Raw genomic sequence first — 18516 nt, 5'->3', positions numbered from 1 at the left:
AAAAAGCATGTCCCCCAATTTCAACAAATCTGGAGGGCGAATGACGGCACTTGATCGGCTATGATCCGTTTCATCAGACATGACGCTCTTCTATTTTTGGGTGCACGGAGCCAGCGGGACCATTATTTCTGCCCACGCAACCAAGAACCATTTTTTCCGGGACCATATTTTCCGGAACCGGAGCACAACATACACAAGCGCCTTTGCCCTCATTTTTGGGGAATGTACAAAAAAAAAAGGAATCCTAGCCAGAGGGTGTTTCGTGTTTCCATGCTTTCATACCAAATGAAACATGAAATGAAACTAATGAGGATCAATTCAATAAGTAATTGCTGCCCGTGCTACTTTCTCTCTCCCCTTTTATTTTTCTGCAATCAAAGAAAATTTGCAGAAGAATGCCATAAAATAACCAGCTGATGACAGATTTTTTTTTTTTTTTTTGCAAGAAAAATGTTCTGAGAAATCTACGGGGAGGGTTGACCGTGACAGCGGAAAAGCGGAAGCAGAAGTGCAAGGAGGATGACCCGAGTGTGTTTAGTCATGTGACCAACAAGCATGGCTAGCGTTTCGGGCTGTAAAAGTGCGTTCCATCGGATTAACATGTCTGTCTGAAACTCAGATATGGAACTTCAGTGAGTTGCGGATGCGCTATGGGTGCCAAGGATTCCAAATCCTGCTCCATTAATTGTGAAGATGCATATCGAAGAGGTTTGTATTGAGAGCTCTCGATTTTTTCCTATCAAAACGTCGTAATATTAGGCCTAAATATGAACATTGATGTCCGACCCACGATCTTGCTGAATTGTGTTATTCAATCCTGAAGTGCTAAATGTGTAGAAACGGCGAAGCGAGATACAGACGCTTGTTCCCCGCAGCGGTATACTGAAAGCTGTAATATTTTGTAATTGCGTTGTTAGAATTCTGACGATTCAACTTTTTGCTCACGACTTCGGCAATCGAAAACAAACTAAATACAGTGAAAAGGAACTCTGAATGCACAGCTTCCGCACAAAATCAAATCCTGTTCCCACACATCTTCTTCGTTTTCATAGGAAGCGGAGAAAAGCAACGAGGGAACCTAAAATATGAAATACACATGACACTGTTGACAACGCTGAGTCATTTGGCTAGCAATGCAAATTGTTCGCATTTGCGCGACAAGTAGCATCGGAGTGGTGGACTCTGGAACTTCTCGTGATTGAAAAGTGATAGGGCACAGATCTGACCTCACGACTGGCGGCAAAGCAGAATGTCGCCAAGCTAAACATTAAACAGAAAACCTTCAGTGGCTATTTTGGAAAATGTAATTGGAAAGACATTCTCAGAGAGGGATTCTCAAGGAGATATAGTGGTGCTTCTACTGTGTGATGCTCCCTGCATGTGTTGTCATGTTGCACTTGTGACTTTCCACTTTGTGTTGAACGATACCCACCAACAGCCACGCACTGTTATCTATATTTGCATTCGAAGTGCTCCACTAAAACAAACTCGACGCAGATATCTAGAGAACTGATTATCAGTTCCACTCCTGTTTTCTGAAGCATGCGCTACCGTGTGACATAATTCTATGCTTGAAAATTTCAAGAAATCAGCGAAATACCAAAAGTCAGTCACACACACACTGATTTTTGAACCATGCACGCTTAAACAAAAAAAAAAAGTTACTCATTCGTATCTCACAACATTCAGACGTCTCAACCTTCGGAATTATGCGCCCCGTGCAGCGCCTATAGGGCTGCCACCAGTGAATCCATGTGCGTGAGAGGCGCTCATTTCGTCCAGGAATCGTCGCAGACGATTATTTGTGTGTCACTGCCATGCTGACCGTAGTGACTGCTGACATTGTGCGTTCAATTTAAATACAAGTTTATTTGCAGAACAGCAGTTTGACAACGACAACAATTTGATAACAGCACTCAGATGTAATGGCAAAATCTCCCCGGAGATAAATGGCGTTGACCCCATATTGTTCCGACGAATTTTTTTTTTACATTAGTTGAAACGCCCTGTATATGAGGCAGTGGACAATCACATGTTGAATTTATATATAAGAAATGCTCACGTTCAGACACACATACCTAACATATTTACTTTGTTTAAAGATATTCTTCTCTTCAAGGGCGTACAGAAAAATTCGAGCCACTATTATTTTCATTTTGTGTGATTTGTGTGATCTTAGTGATTAGATGGGTTTGGCTAACTATATAGTTAACTAAATGGGCGGCTAGTTCGTCCGAGGCGCGTGCTACAAAGACCAAAACCTAGGCCACTATAGAACGGCATCCTCTAAAACGTCTATAAAACGTAATTCGTTTAAATGAGCCTTCCTCGCTAAAATGTAGCATGCTAAACGCGTGCATCTTCGCTAAAATACAGTTATCCAGAACTCGTCCAGACTCGTATACGTGTTTGAGCAGCCATAAACGCAACATTTATAGTGCGACGGCATTGCCTGTGGCGGATATGCACTGTTCAACAAGGTATTGTCCAAATGATAAAGGAAGAGTGACCAAATCACTTCCAAGAAGCACGGCTATGTCTTAAAATCGCTCAAATCCCCAGTGTCGAGGAGTTAAACTGGACAACGCAACATACAGTACTGACTGACGAACAAAAAATTTTATTGTGCACAAGTTTGCGCTGATATCCTGTTGATATCCTGTTGATATCCTGTTGAAGTCCCGCCTCTTTCTCAAAAGTGGCACATCCCATCCTATCTTTTTTTTTTCCCTCTTGTGGTCCCCTGCCTTATCTTCCCTGCTATCCTTATCTTCCCTGCTATCCTTATCTTCCCTGCTATCCTTATCTTCCCTGCTATCCTTATCTTCCCAGCTATCCTATCTTCCCAGCTATCCTTATCTTCCCAGCTATCCTTGTCTTCCCAGCTGTCCTTGTCTTCCCTGCTATCCCTATCTTCCCTGCACTGGTTTTTCCTTTATCTTCTAGGAACACCTAAACCCAATCTGATAACTGAATTGATGGCATACTTATGCACTTCTTTCCTGCTCTTCTTTTTTTTCCTTTCTACTTCTAATCTTTCCTACCTTCTATCCGGTGCCAACCTTATTTCATTTACAACAAAGGGATTTTTAAGATATGAACTCCGGAACAGCCTAGTTGTAACCCTTTTCGATACATGGCTATAGCGCAGCATGAAAACCAAGACGTGTGAGAGCGACTCTCGGAAGACGTTTTGCCCGCCGCCTCTACGCGCTGATAGCGGCGCTACGATCGTGATGCACGAGGCGTATACACTTTACTACTTTTCCATTTCATGTTTCCCAAGCCGAAACTTCTTTTGCACACTGAGTGTCACCAACAGTCACGTTTTTCACAAAATACCTCGTCTTTCCAGTGTCCGAGTCTGAACTTAGGCGACTTCGTGATGCCTTCAAGCGTGCATCTAACCTCAGTGGCATCATCACTCGCCAGGCCTTCATCAAAGAAGTGCTTGGCGAGTTTGTTCCACTCAAGTTAGCAGAGGTGAGTCTGGAGGTGCCTCTCATCCGTAATTCAATGACCGGTCGCTTGTCCGTTTTGTAGCATATTTTTCAAGCATGCGGTGGCACAAGCAAAGGAATAACTTTTAAGGACCTTTTGTGCGGCTTAGTCTTACTCACACGAGGCAGCACGGAAGAAAAACTCCGATGTAAGTTGATATAAAATGCTGCCCCGCATTTGGTAAGGAGCAAAGGATGCCTCACATATTCTGTCTCAGGTGCTGACCACTTTGCTCTCTTTTATGCTACCGCAGTTATATTCAATTTATACGCAAATGAGGCTGGCACGCACGTGTGTAAAAATGACATGATCAAGCTGGTCTTGGCATGTGATGGTGGCTTCATTCCCGAAGCTGTGGCAGATTGCTTTCTTGAGGTGAGTCATCCGCTATGTGACTGGAGCACTAGCAAATTGTGTTTTGTAACCCTGTCTGGGCATCGCGGAATAATTGCAGAGCGAAAGGGTTCCATTTGAAGACTTTGCGGCATGGCTACTGCTACATCCTGACGCGACATCCCTCACACGGTGGCTCCTCAACGAGCCGTGCTCTGTAACGTTGTCGAATGACTTGGAAACACCAACATTCTACCAGACACTGGCTGGGGTAACTCACTGTACGTGTCGCTCATTCATTCTCAGCTCTTCGATATTCCGCAATGTATGCGCGGGATATTCCTGTGGACGAAAATGGAAAAAGCGTGCTCCTGTCGTCTGCTACGGAATGACTCGTGGCTGCATCACAGGATATTGCAACGCAGGAAAAGACGTGACATTGATCACTAAGCACTATGACATTTTTTTCTGTCTTCCGCTGGGGTATTCTGGGGAATGTTGCTCATGTCAACACACAGTGTATTTTATGTTCCTGCTTTTCTTTGTCGTCTATCTAGATCGTAGATCTATAAAAAAAGTTTTCTATGCATGTGTCCTTGTTTTCAGTGGAAGAAACAGATATTATAGAATTAGAAAAACGGTACTGGATGCTGAAAACACAGTCACGGACAGGAAGATTCGACTTGGAAATGCTCATTCCACTTATTTCGCCTCCAGTGCCAGTAACATTATGTAAAGGTAGGTGCTGACATTTTTTTCTTGTGGCTGTAGTCCCCATGTTGCTTGTCCAAGAAACACATCATTGTTGTCTCATAGCTTTGCTGTGTCCATATTAATTTTTTGTTATTTAATTTCAGGCATTTTTAACGCTTTTGACGAGAACAGGGACAACCACATAGATTTCAAGGAAATGGCTTGTGGTGTCTCAGCCTGCTGCAGAGGGCCCTTGGCAGAAAGGCAGAAATGTAAGCGTATCATGAGAGTGTTCTTAGCCTGTTGGGTCCCTAACGTGCACTCAACAGTCCTGGCACTTAACACCTACTTACATCATACTCCATAAATAGTTGGCCTAGTGTTGGTACATATATTTCTGCAGTTGCAATGGAACTTGTCAGATGTCCAAAGTTGCGCGATTGGTAGTCTAGGAATGAAACTACATTCTTGAAATGTGAAATGGTTGTGTGCGGTATTTATTTACTACTCCATAAATATTAGTTCAGTCTGCCAAGGTATTTTCACAGCAGTGTGCCGCTTCGCGTGTTGGCCTTTCAGTTTGTTTCAAAGTATTTGACGAGGACATGGACGGGGGACTTTCGAGGCAGGAAGTTTACAACATGGTAGCCTCACTCATGGCACTTCAACAGGAAGAAAGGAACTGTACTGAAGAGGTGAGAGCCACCACGATTTCAGGCAGGGGGTCAGAGTACATAACCAGCTAATATGGCTGAACATTTTTTTTTACAGCCTTTTAAGATCCTACATCCACCAACGAAAGAAGCCATCAGTGCACTGGTCAACGAAGTCTTTGAAAACCACGACACAAACAAGGTATGCCTCTGCTCACTTGTACAAGTAGTGGTGACTTCCGATCAAGTCCCCTTGAGGTGGAGTGTCGAAGAACAAGTAGAAATATGTATTATCGAGTAATTATCACAGGGGTCATCCCACATGACGTGATCCCGTTGTATTGCTCACTATTTATTAATTTTTTTATTTCAATAGAATGGGATCATATCTCTCGATGAGTACCTCGTATGGACGGTGAGTCACAGCCTGGCCAACTGTCTACTTAATCTCATGTTCCAGGTACGTTAGTTTTGCTCTGTCACAGTGCATGTCATGATGGTTGCGTGTGTACATGCCCTTTTGTCTCTAGGTGTGCCATATTGTTCTGGGACTGAGGCCATCTACAAGGGAAGAAGAAGGTGAAATAGTTAGGTAAATACCGCTCTCATGATGATGGAATACAGTAGACTCTCGTTAATTCAAACTTTGATACATTGTACCATTGGTTAATTCAGACAGATTTCAAAGTTTCATTTAGCCTACAATGTTCTCAATGTCTTGAAAAGCCGCGCTTAATTCAACAGACAATAATTTAATCTTGCATCACATATTTGGATGAATTTCTAATAATTCAAACAACAATTTGCGGTTCTCCTGGACTTTGAACCAACGAGATTTGTCGAGATTTGCCATCGTTCTGACCTCTGCCTTTTCCCAGGGGCTGGCTGTTGAGAGAGGAGAGGCGCGGCCTCAAGGTCGGCCAAGTTCTTCACCTGATCTCGATGGATTGGTGGAAGTCGTGGAGCGAATACATCGAGTTTAGGGTACATAGCAGTGACGCCGTTGTCCCAATGACGGTGTTCTAATGTATGTAATATTTGTACAGCCGGGGTCCTCAGGCTTCTCGTCTACGTCTAACAGTGGCGTGAAACTCACGAGCAAGCTGCAGCGGAAAATCGACTCGAGCGTGGCACGCTCCTCCATGGACGATGGCTGCGTTGTTCTCTCGAGCGTGACTAGCCTATCGGCAGACTTGGAACCAGTGTTGCCTTTCGATGCACAGAGCGGAGCGCCGCTGACCAATGGCTGTCCCAGTGCTCCAGCTTCTCCGAAGTGCTCTCGCACTGCTGCGCTACAGGTGCGGAAGCTTGTGTGAAAGACTGTTCGAATTGCAGAGCTTAGACCACAATTTTAAGTACCCGCAAATGCTGTGCTGTCATATGTGATTTCTTATTTGCTTTTTTTGACATGGTTGGAGGACTTTAGGTTTCAACCCCTGTAAATTTGACCCCATGAATCAGAAGGGCAACATCACTCACATGCTCTCTCTGTCTTATCTGTCGCAGTTCTCATCTGTCTCCAATTTTGCAGAGAGATTGGGCATTTCATTAGCGCTATCGCTATGCTTGTTGCTTGAAGAACTTAATTGTTCGTCTCGTAGAAGAAACTCCGATACCTTCTCGCGCCACCTTTGGTTATGTGCAGTTGGTTTCGGTCACTGTTTGGCGCACCATTGCTTTAGTTGCTCATGCGCCATAAAAACTGCAATCCTCCTCCTCCTCCTCCTCCTCCTCCTCATCATCATCATCATCATCATCATCAGTTTGCTTATATTTTGGTGTTGCTCAGGCTTTCTTTACGGCAAAAAAGAAGAAAAGCCCCACAATACGTGCCTTATCGGAAACACCTCGCATTTCTCAATGCACCGTACAACTTTCCAATTGACTTCTCGGCACTTAAATAAATATAAGTTTAGTTGGCTAATCAATGTTACCTCATTAATTAATTTGGCACACTGAAAAAAAGAAAGATGCAGGCGACTAGGACGTGAGCTGCTAAAAACATTCATTAGATCTCACTCACATAGAGTTCTCAGTGTTTTTTTTTTTTTTAAATTGTAACGCACGCTAGTTGGGACACCCTGTCTAGCCAAATCACATACGCCAATACACGATTGATTCAATACGTAAAACTTCAGATATTTATGCAAACGCATGCACTTCTGGCTTGTGATGCAACAACATCCTCATTGACACTTCAAAATATTTTGTAGATTTTTTTGTAGTTATGCCTGTGTTTTGTTATTCTAGAGCCATGTAGTAGTTACTCATAATTACCATTTCAAACGTCGAAATATGTTCGATCACTTGTGCAGGGCACAGATGCACCTCGGCCGCCTTCGCTCACTCCATCACCTAATTTGGCAAGGAAAGTACCTCCTCCTTTCCCACAGAGACCTCCGTCCATTGACAATACAGGCCTTGTGATGCCCACTGCCATAAAGGTTTGTCACGACCTCCTCTTCATCAGTGACATGTAAGTCAACAAGTAACATTTTCTCCTTTAGGCGACTGTCCTGACAGGGGAAGGCGGTCGTCTGCATCGCAACGTTCCCCTAGTTCAGGGGCGGGACTTTGAAGTGGTCCCAGAATCTGTGTGGCGGGCCCTCTATCAGTGGTACGGTGGATCGCCGGCATTGCCCCGGCAGGTAGGCTTTGTAGATTAGTTTTTCAGTTGTTGGACTTAGGTACTTGGAAAAAGCTGATGGCATTTATGCTTAGGACCTTGTGTTTTCGGGATTTATGTGTTTTGAAAATTGAGGGGGGGGGGGGTTATAGTAATCGGGTGTTATTTCGGTTGCCGTAAAACAGGGTCAAAAAGGTCAATATTGGGTGGAAATCAGAATTTCATGTTGTAAAAAAGAAAAAGGAAAGAAAGGGCTTCTCGCGTTTCACATGAACATGGGCTGTGGAACATAGCGTCCTGTAGTGCCAATATTGCCAGCTGAATTTGTATTTTGCCAAGTTTTCGGATTTTTTTTGGTTTTACCCTAAGTGACGATGATGCAAATCCGGTGGTAAAAACGGATTTTACCCGGTTTTTGCCCCAAAACACAGGACCCTATTTATGCTCTTGATGCTTCAACTTCTGTCATTACTCAAATTTTCACAACTGTGTGTTCACAATAATAGGTTTGTATGAATCTTTCTGGTCAGTTTTAAAATAATAATATGCCTCAAGGATCGCACTATGTGGATATGTAGTTCGCACATAGACATTATTCCTAAATTATCTACCATTATTTATTTCTGTATATCCATACACCTAAACAGATGACACGTCAAAAATGACTGTTGCACTAACACGTTGGTCTTCCACATGAAGGTAGTGCAACCCCTTGGAGGTGGGAGTCCGGAGTTAGAGCTCTACCCCGTCTGTCTGAAACTATTCCGACATCACACGCCCGGCGTCAATTCCCGTGTTCCGGCTACCAGCTGGACAACGGTTGTTGGAAGTGTTGCTTCAGCATATGGTAATGCTCCTCTTGATGCAGTTAAAGCCATTGCTCAGCTCCGATAAAACTGCCTTTGGTAGGCAATGCCCTTGCAACAATAATTGTGCTCCTTGGTGCTTCCAGTGGGCAGTATGGCCGTCGGGCAGATCAACACGACCCCAAAGCGTTATTTGGCCTACCTGGCAACGTTCAGCCGAACTTCTAGTCTACGCCAGGTGTTTGACTTCCTCTGCGCACGGTTGAGGTTGAGGTCAGATGATACAAGGCTGTGGCAGATGAGGGATGAGGCAAGTGGTCTGACGTTATGAAAGAACTATACTGTATTTGATATAGTGTATGGGATGTGCTGTGCGATACTATATTTTCTGTTGCCCGACAATAGAGTGCCATGCCAGCTTTGTGGTCTCCTGTTTTCACGCGTGTATCATGTCGTTGAATTGCAGACTAACCTGGTGCTCTTGGAAGAGGAACCCTTAACTCTCGAACAGTTGGGCATTGAAGATGGAGAACAGATTTTAATTGAAGGTAAATGCCAATATAATTACGTACTAGTGAGAATTTTTTGTACTTGTGTGAAACATTTTGCAGCAAGCTTCTTTGTTTTCAGTGAGGAACAAAGATCAAACATGGCCCGAAGAAATGTCCTGTATTATAAATGCTAGGCTAGACCAGAAAAACCAAGGTATGGTGTAGTTCACAATGAAGTACACATGCAGATGTTAACTTCTATGCAAAAACCACACCACACTATTTGTTCATGTGATCACAGTCTTGTTTTCTGCGCTTACAATTTTGCTTGCATCATTAGGCCCAACCGAAAAAGGTGCCACTGGGCTGAACAACTTGGGTAACACATGCTTCATGAATGCTGCTGTACAGTGTGTTAGCAATACCAGGCCCCTGACTCAGTATTTCATCAACCAGAAGCACTTGTACGAGCTTAATCGGTGAGCAGATTTGATCACATTCTGCAAGTCTGTTGCGAGAACGTTACGCTGAGTGTAACATAAGAAATATGCCCGTTGTAAAAAATGTGTTCCTGGAAAAGGCGCACGCATGTTGCTATTTTTCCGCTAATGCATGCGGCAGATTTTTTAGTGCTACTACGCATGTTTCACTTCTCAAGTGAAACTCTTTCTATCCATGCCAGATCAAATCCTCTGGGTATGAAAGGCCACATAGCCAAGCGATACGGAGACCTAGTGCACGACCTTTGGAGCGGGACCTCCAAGACTGTCGCACCACTAAAGCTTAGGGTGTGTACATCAACTCAGTCTAAAGCATGTCCTTCAGTTCAACTTTCACATGAGAAAAAAAAAAAAAAACTAGTTATCTAAAATGTGCACAAAAGTTCCCTTTAGGGAACGTTTAATTAAATTAAGGTTAATTGTAGCTAATTAATTAAATGGGTATTACTGCATATTTTTTCTGCAGTGGACAATAGGGAAGTATGCACCGAGGTTCAACGGCTTCCAGCAGCACGACTCCCAGGAGTTGCTGGCATTCCTGCTGGATGGGTTACACGAGGACCTGAACAGGTAAGGATGGCTTAAGGAAGCATGTCCTTACTTCTTCTTCTTTTTTTCTTTTTGGCAATCCGTATGCTTTTCCTTTTTTTTTCTTTCTTTTGTCATCCGTATTTCTTTCCGGTATAATAGTTAGGAGAAAAGGAAAGCAGGAAGTTTCCTGCAATTTCCTTTTTTTCCTAACTATTATCTGCGCTGCAGGAAGGAATTCTGCAGGAAGGAATAAAAGGAACTTCTTCTTGTTCACCAGGAATATCTTACTGAGGGAATTACTATTGAAAGTATTCACCATTGAATAATATCGAGGCATATTTATTGTAGTGCAGGAATTACAAGTGAATTACTACTACATTAACTGAACTGACTGAACTACGTTACACTAATTACACATGTAATTAGTGTAATGTAGTTCTTTTTATTAGTAAGTAGTAGTATTCTCCTAACCTGAGGGTTACTTAGGAATTCAAGTTGTTACTTTAAGAATACTTACGCATAAAAGGAAGTTTTAAGTTCCTAGTGCAAGTTTCCTGCATATTTCCTTTTTTTTTTTCCTTTCCGGGGGAAAAGTGAAAAGTATTCCTAACCAATTGCCCTTCCGGATTACACCGGAAAATTGTATATTCTTTTTTTTTTTTGCGCGGGTATTTATACCGGAATAACGCTTACGTCTGCGCAGGGTACAAGATAAGCCTTACATAGAGCTGAAGGACAGTGCCGGTCGGCCCGACAACGAGGTAGCCTGGGAGGCCTGGGAGAACCACGTGAGGCGCAACAAATCTGTGGTGGTGGACTTATTCCACGGGCAGCTCCAGTCCACTGTCACTTGCATGGTGTGCGGAAACACCAGCGTGCGCTTCGATCCTTTCAACTTCCTGTCCCTGCCTCTCCCCATGGAAAGCTGCGTTCATGTTGAAGTTGTGGTTGTTAGACTGGACGGATCTGTACCTGTCAGGTATGCAAAATAATGAACGAATTCCCGTGAATAATGCAAAAATTATCGCTATATTATTTGGCTTGCTCTGTTGCTCCACCTTTGTTGTTATGTTCACAGCAGGAGTGTCTCAATTAAGACCGTAATAATTTGAGCCTGAAGTTTTGGGGTTTATCCCAATTCTGCCCCAAATTTGCACCCCAAATTGAAGTTTGCCTGTAAAAACCCGAAACCTGATTTTTATCCGGCAAATTGCCATCACTGAGATGACTGTAGGAATGCACACCCACCTGTTTGGCAGCAAATGCAGTTACATCAGCATTTGTACCAAACCAGTACAGTTCGTTTGAGTAATTGAGCCTGATTTCTCCCCAAATTTAGCATACTGGAAGTTTTTTTTCATCTGAAGTTGCCATATAAAAAGAATTTCCCAAAAACTTCAGGCTCTAATAATAAAACACATGATTACAACATAGTGATCAGACTGTCATTGTAGTGTTGCATTGTGGACTTTTTTGCCGGTTCATCTAAGGCCATCCAACTATGTTATGATCTTCAAATAACTAATGGTGGCTGGCACTCGTTTTTATAAGTCTTATGTATGGTACACATACCAGTAAACTGAGCACCAATGCTGTGAGAGCTTGAAATTTGGAAGCAACACAGAACACTGTGTATTTGAAACCTGTTTTGAGTGATATTTGTGCCTTGGATGAGCTTCCTGTAGCGTGTGCATGTGCGAACACACTTTTCATGTTTCTGTGGACAGGGCAAAGGTACACTAGCACTTTTTAGCAATTTAAGTCCTCTGTATTCAAGAGTATTTCCCAGTCAGAAAGTAAAAGCTTGTAATGCAGAAGTTTAATAGCTCCGGATTATTCCTTCGCAGGTACGGTCTTCAGCTAAACCCTGAGGAACGGTACGCAGCTGTTAAGGTCCAGGTGTCGGCTCTTTGTGGTCTGGGGACCCACCAACTCATGCTGACTGAGGTTGTGGGGGCCGTCATCAAACTGCTGCTGCCGGACGACCGTAGACTACAAGCCACATCTCCAATCGGAGCCCTTTTTGCGTACGAAGTGCTTCCAGACTCCCTGGCATCTTGTTCAGACGAAGACTCGCTGGTTGTTAGCCACAGGGAACCTCAAACCCTTACGCAAATACAAAGGATGGTCATAACGAGTGAGTAGCAACATTTCCGCTATGAAGAGTTCATTTTTGAAGCTAGGTGGTGAAACCTTTGCTCTACCAATTTTCGTTTGTTAATTATTTACTACATTTTACTTTTTTTGTCCTACAGCATCCCCAACAACACCGAATATCCTCTGGATGTACGAATAATGTCCTAACGAACTCGTACATCCGACGGATATTCACAGAATATTCTTCGTACGTACGAATCCGTTAGGACATCATTCGTACATCCAGAGGATATTCGGTGTTATTGGGGATGGTTCTCCGAGAACAAGATATACTTGTGACATATTAGATTACCCCTATAACTTTTGAGTGTATGTAAATATGCTTTTTTAGCTAGGGCTGTGTGAATATTGAATTTTCTTGTACACAAATCAAACATAGGGTGTAATTGTTTCCAAATACTATGTATTAGACATACTAGTGTATTGGACATAAGATCTCTCTCTAGCTATTTCAAAAAAATGTCTGGTCGCTGTCATAAAGTATGCAAAAAGCACTGATAAGCCCCTTGAGAACAGGGTCTGCTGCAACGGGAAGCCAGTGCAAAAAGTTAGATTTGAACTGCATGAGTTTAGATTAAAAAACATTAGATTTGAAAATACTTGTGGAAACGTAAACAATTTGCTTTGATTTGCCCTTGAAAATCCACCTTTTGCACATGACTTCACTTTACTTTACTTTACATGAACTACAGGTTTTCCCGGCGATTTTAATCCGAGTGCCAGCTAAATTAATCCATGCCCCATAAAGTTTGCATGGCATGTGGATTAATTTAGCTGGCATTTGGATTAAAATCGCCAGGAAAACCTGTAGTACTTTAGTGACCTACCTGAGTGACATAGGATGCATACCACAAAGGTCTTCTCATCAATTTGACTGGTGGGAACTGAATGCTATGCAGCAGAAGTGCCTTTAAAGAAAAAGGAAGACTGTCAGTTTTGGCAGTGGGAGAGCTTGAAATTGATGAATTGATTGCTTTGTCTCATTACTCTTGAATTACAGACTCTAGCGGTGCCGGTGTAAAGCTGCAGCCATTGGCCAATGGAAGCGTGCCAACAGGAGACGTGGGACCAAGCCTCGGGGACGCCAATGGTGACTTAACTGGCCAGGTGATGAACTTGGGGTTCCCCTGCTGCAACGTGGATACGGATTATTGCCCCTCTTACGTTACTGGGAGACCCCGTGGGTTCGCTAGGGTTGTAAGTGTCGCCGCTGTGTGTGTGTGTGTGTGCGTATGTGCCCCTGTCCTTGTCCGCCAAAATCTGCACACACCTGTCCATCACGTACGCTAGATTGTGCGAGAGTCACACGTAGAACCACTGGCACAAAATGGGTAATTTAATATCGCTAACATTGTATCCAGTGACTGCGTTGTTGGGTGTACAACTAGCTGAACTGTTGTGCGTAATAGGTACCATCACGAAAGGTCAGAATTGCACAATAGTGTAGATGCACACACACACACCCGAGCATGACGTGACATGACAAAAGAGAATTGCAGAATTTTTACATTTTTAGAAATCATTTTGGATCTGTAAAAATTGACAAGAAAAAATGGGGCAGGCAAGAAATAGTTGCATTTCTGCAAACGTAACTATTTTCTGTGTACTTTTTTTAGGGAATTTACATGCCTTTGTAGTGTGTATAATGCGGGTAGAGATAGGCCATTACTTACACCTAATTAATTGGAACTGTGGGATATTTCGAGTTATCTGCCATTGTCCCGTCGCACAGCTTAGAGGCCCATGTGTAAAATAACGTGAGAATTTGTGCCCAACGTGTGGTCTTCTTTATGTGAAATGCGGCCATTGTTGTGTTGACAGTCATTAGCTTTACTCGTATAATTCGAGCTTCCTTAGCAAATTCATTAAATTTTTAAAGCCTTCATTTTTTTCCTCTTGGGTGCTGCAACAGTTTTCTACATCTGTCTCTGCCTGAGGTACCCTCAATCACATCTTGTGTCAGCTCCCCCACATATAATATGATTTTTTTTTTAAATTGATCTATTATACCTGTATATTATATACCTATTATAATATTAGAATACATTTTATTCCCCGCATCACCACCAGCAATGGGGTAGGGTATCGCCTCTGGCGATGAAACTCCCCGTTCATCACCTCGCAATAAAGTTGCTGTTATTTTCATCCGCACTCAGGGTCCTGGCAGTGAGGGTGTCCCAGAACGGCCAGATACACCGGGATCTACGTCATCGGGAAGTGCAGCTGCATCAGGGTCCTGGAGTGCACCGTACATGGACTCTGGCATGACGACGAGTCTTACCAGCAACTCATCAGCTGCAGACCTCTCCGAGCTGGCTCGGAGAAACTTTGTCATTGCTTACCACCGCAAAATGGTGCGTTCCGCGGTTGGAAAATGACATTTTACAAGTAATCCAAAAGTAGCGGTTGCTTCACCCCTTTTTGGTGCAGGAGAACCTCGTTAATTCGAAGTCGTGCGGATGGCGAAAAAATTTCGAATGAAGCAAACTTGGGCACATGCTGAAGGAAAATATATTTATTTGCCGAACCACTCGCTTATCATCGTCTGCCGCTTTCCGAAAATGACATATAGCACAGTGCTCAATAACAGCTACACCTAACAACTTTCGAAAACAGAAGACAGAGGCCTTAGTCAGGACTTTACAGCACATTGCACATTTCGCGGCTGCAATGATGGCAAGAAGTGGACTTCGAAGTGGATCTCAACAAAAGCACGGAACGAAAGCGATCCAAAATGCGGTTCGCGTAATCCGTAATGGCAGCACAGCAGAATTCGCAGGGACAGGGACACGCTGGATGGCAAGGAAGCGCGGAGGAGCAAGGAGATTGCACCGTGCGATTGACGTTTGGGAAAGGGAAGTCTGCAAGGGAGCAAGCTTGCGGTTCTTATGGCAGGTCGTCGTTGCGTGGGTTGGAAGCCAATAGGAGATGACGAAATTCTGTAGAAAAGGTGTTACAAATTAAGCGGGATACCAGGCCAGTTTTCTTCAAATTATGCTGTCAGGTTGCAATGCGCGAAGACGCAGCAATCCTTCAAATTAACCGGAATGTCGAATTAAGCAAAATCGAATTAGTGAAGTTCTACTGTAGCGTGTATACAGGTGAGATTGCTCACGAAAATTTGGAGCAGTTTGAGCTACAGTAAATCCAGTACTACTACTTTACGTAAAACGTGCATCGGAAGCATGAGGAAGTTGTTTGTTGACATTTCTTCGTCCCTCCCTTTAAATTTAGATGCGTCAGGATGTGTACTTCCTATCCTCTCAGAAGACAAGGCCTACCCTTTTTGGCCTGCCATTATTGCTTCCATGTCACGATGGCACAAGCAAACAGGACCTCTACCGAATGGTGTGGACACAAGTTGCACGACTTGTGTCACCCTTGCCTCCTTCTGAAGCAACTGTTCCCAATCACGCTCAAGATTGGTAAGCCTCTTGCGCCCAGTAACAGCTGTGCATGTAGTAATACATGCTTGCACATACCATACAGAAGTTAAGGCCAGTTAGCTGGATGATAATATCAGGTTTAAAAGTTAGTTGTTGCGTGGAGGGGCCTGCTAAGAGAGATGGCGTCACGTGGATTACCAGTGGTAGCACTTAATTACCACCACTCACCACTTCATAGCCTTTAGCTGCTTCATTTTAGTAGTTCCAGTGATTAGAGGCTCTTAATAATCCTGCACAACTGACGCCCTCAAAAATGTTCCTTCTCTAGTGATGATAGCTTGGGGTATGAGTACCCGTTCACACTGAAGGCAGTACAGAAGGATGGCTTGATGTGCTCCTGGTGCCCCTGGTACAAGTGAGTGAGCACGTTTCTGTGTAGATTGCTCAGTCATAAAGCAGCATATAATACGACGTTCTGCTCGTTCAGGTTTTGCAGGGGTTGCAAGATCGATTGCAATGACGCAGACTTCAGCTTCAGCTCCCTTTACCTTTCAATCGACTGGGATCCCACAGCTCTGCACCTGAGGTACCAGGCATCCCAAGAAAGAGTATGTGAGATTTTACCACGCACTCAGAACTTCTTTTTTTGAGCCTCCTCGTCACACGCTGCATCTTCCGCAGGTGTACGTGGATCACCCCAGCGTGGAAAGAACGCGTCAACAGAAAGCAGAGCCCATCAGCGTGCATGATTGTTTGGAGGCGTTCACGAAAGAGGAGCACTTGGGAGAGGATGAAAAATACTACTGCTCACACTGCAAGCAGCATCAGTTAGCTTCGAAGAAATTGCAAATCTACCGCCTGCCTCCCATAATGGTATAACCAAGTGTTTGACTCTGTTAATTTATTTTTATTCATTATTGCATGGACAGATGAGTCTTAGTCAGATCCTGCAAATATTGGATGGTGTGAAGAGTGCTGCACTGGCACTATGTTTGCTTTCGTTGTTTCACCAAAAAAGTTGGCAACAAGCAGTAGCTTTTTTTTTCCTTTTTTTTTTTTATTCTAGGAAGAAAGGCTCAACCTGTGTAAAGCGCGGACCCCATAACAAGCGACACGCGACGCGCTGCAGAATTTGTCGCTGTCGCGTTTGGTCATGGCGTGACTTCCTGGTCCATTTGAGCAGCGACATTTCGTCACCGAGAAATGATGTTTTTGGAGAAGCAATGCTTATTTTATTCGAGCTAAGTTGTAAATTGCCATAAATATACCAAAAATAGTATTTCATTCGTTAAAACGAGGAGAAATTGTAATGAAGTGGCTATGTAATATTCGCCGTAACGCAGTGGCGTTGCGGTTGAAGTACCCAACGCCCCGCCCACTTCTTCGTCTGCTAGTTTTGTTGGTTGCCCTCTCCACCCTCTCCCTTGCCCACGCGTTCAGTTCTTGTTTCACGCCGCCAAATCTAGCTGGTTTTGTCAAACAACAGGCAACGAACTCAGCGACATGCTACAAATATCTACTGGGAGTAGATGCAGAAATATTGAGCCGCGACAAAGCTTTTTTGACGCTCGTGTGGCGGCAGTGACGTCGATTTTGTCGCTTCTCGCGTGTATCTACCGCGTGTCGCTTGTTATGGGATTCGGGCTTTATGCGTTATATCCTGCTTAATTGAGACAATCTCCTGAACGCCATTATCTTACAGAAGTTTAGCAATAACAGTCTGCACACATAACTATTCAACATCAGGTTTATGAAATGGGACGGAAAATGGGACAGCCCCTTTCTCTTTCCTTCTTTCCAGATCATTCACCTAAAACGTTTCCAGCTGCTCAACGGCAAGTGGGTGAAGTCGCAGAAAATAGTGAGGTTCCCCTTCGTAGATTTCGATCCCACGGATTACTTGTCGCCAGTTCCCCGAAAGGCAGCCATGAGTTTCAAGTGCCAACAGAGGTTATGTAGACACCAGCAGGGTTTACCAGCAACAGTGCAATCCACGGCTGGGAGGAAGCAAGCCAGTAGGTGTCCTACGAAAAATGGCAATTCTAGTCAGTACACGCAGAACCATCCTTGTGTACCATCGAGCCAGTCACCCTCAGTTCAACCAGTCACTAATGGGGATGTGTATCATGACTGGGATGGAGGCGTCGATACAATACAGGACCACCACCAGCACCGCCTTCATCCTGGTTACCACCCCTTGGACCTCAAGTACCAGATGTATGCTCTGGCGGTAAGTTGCGATATTTTGTTTGTTTTCCCCGTGCGCTCTTGATGGTTCTAAGGTACACTGGGCAGATAATACCGTTGTACCAGTCAGCTGTTGGCCAATGAATTTTAAAGCATTTTTTGTAGAATAGCATAGCACAAAGAAGTGTAGACATAAATACCCTGTGTTTTCGGGTTTTATGTTTTTTTTTTTTGAAAATCGGGGGGGGGGGGGGGGGGGGTAAAAATCAGGTGTTATTTCAGGGTCCGTAAGATGGTAAAATCGCGCAATATCGGGTGGAAAAGCAGACTTTTCGGGAGGGAAAGTAAGATGAGTGCTTCCTGCGTTTTACATGAGCATGAGATGTGGAACAGCGTCCCCTAGTGCCGGTATTTGCGACTGAATTTTTTACTTTGCCAAGTTAGTTTTCCGTCGTATTTTTTGTTTTGTTTTTTCGGGTTTTACCTTAAGTGACAATGATGTGAATCTGGGGTTAAAATGGTTTTTACCCAAAACACAGGGCCCTATACATTTTACGTTTTTCCTAAATTCTGGGATAAAATTTTATTGTGTTTGAAGCTGTAGAACGGGGTGAAATCGGACAACATTGTAATAGCAGAAATGGAGCAGATT

The 18516-nt window shown here is 43.7% G+C and overlaps 1 protein-coding gene across 1 annotated transcript in view; it reads left to right on the top strand.

Moving 5' to 3' along the window:
• Positions 1–536: 536 nt before the first annotated feature.
• The window catches only part of LOC135369655 (ubiquitin carboxyl-terminal hydrolase 32-like), a 21109-nt gene continuing 3129 nt past the window's right edge, over positions 537–18516 (top strand). Inside the window, exons 1-31 of the mRNA XM_064603144.1 lie at positions 537–708; positions 3356–3483; positions 3544–3649; positions 3755–3876; positions 3956–4115; positions 4441–4572; positions 4692–4799; positions 5107–5222; positions 5299–5382; positions 5557–5640; positions 5711–5772; positions 6059–6164; positions 6227–6478; positions 7496–7624; positions 7688–7828; positions 8506–8653; positions 8759–8922; positions 9079–9160; positions 9243–9317; positions 9444–9582; positions 9786–9891; positions 10070–10173; positions 10838–11113; positions 11982–12271; positions 13292–13398; positions 14448–14645; positions 15526–15716; positions 16006–16092; positions 16165–16285; positions 16359–16550; positions 17479–17907. Coding sequence (XP_064459214.1) covers positions 651–708; positions 3356–3483; positions 3544–3649; positions 3755–3876; positions 3956–4115; positions 4441–4572; positions 4692–4799; positions 5107–5222; positions 5299–5382; positions 5557–5640; positions 5711–5772; positions 6059–6164; positions 6227–6478; positions 7496–7624; positions 7688–7828; positions 8506–8653; positions 8759–8922; positions 9079–9160; positions 9243–9317; positions 9444–9582; positions 9786–9891; positions 10070–10173; positions 10838–11113; positions 11982–12271; positions 13292–13398; positions 14448–14645; positions 15526–15716; positions 16006–16092; positions 16165–16285; positions 16359–16550; positions 17479–17907 — 4497 coding nt within the window. The 5' untranslated portion in view covers positions 537–650. The remainder of the gene's footprint in view (positions 709–3355; positions 3484–3543; positions 3650–3754; positions 3877–3955; positions 4116–4440; positions 4573–4691; positions 4800–5106; positions 5223–5298; positions 5383–5556; positions 5641–5710; positions 5773–6058; positions 6165–6226; positions 6479–7495; positions 7625–7687; positions 7829–8505; positions 8654–8758; positions 8923–9078; positions 9161–9242; positions 9318–9443; positions 9583–9785; positions 9892–10069; positions 10174–10837; positions 11114–11981; positions 12272–13291; positions 13399–14447; positions 14646–15525; positions 15717–16005; positions 16093–16164; positions 16286–16358; positions 16551–17478; positions 17908–18516) is intronic.

This window comes from Ornithodoros turicata, chromosome 10, assembly GCF_037126465.1.
Source record: "Ornithodoros turicata isolate Travis chromosome 10, ASM3712646v1, whole genome shotgun sequence".
NCBI classification, from domain to species: domain Eukaryota; kingdom Metazoa; phylum Arthropoda; class Arachnida; order Ixodida; family Argasidae; genus Ornithodoros; species Ornithodoros turicata.
The sequence above is the reverse complement of the archived record's forward strand: the minus strand, read 5'-3'. Positions and strand labels throughout refer to the sequence as shown.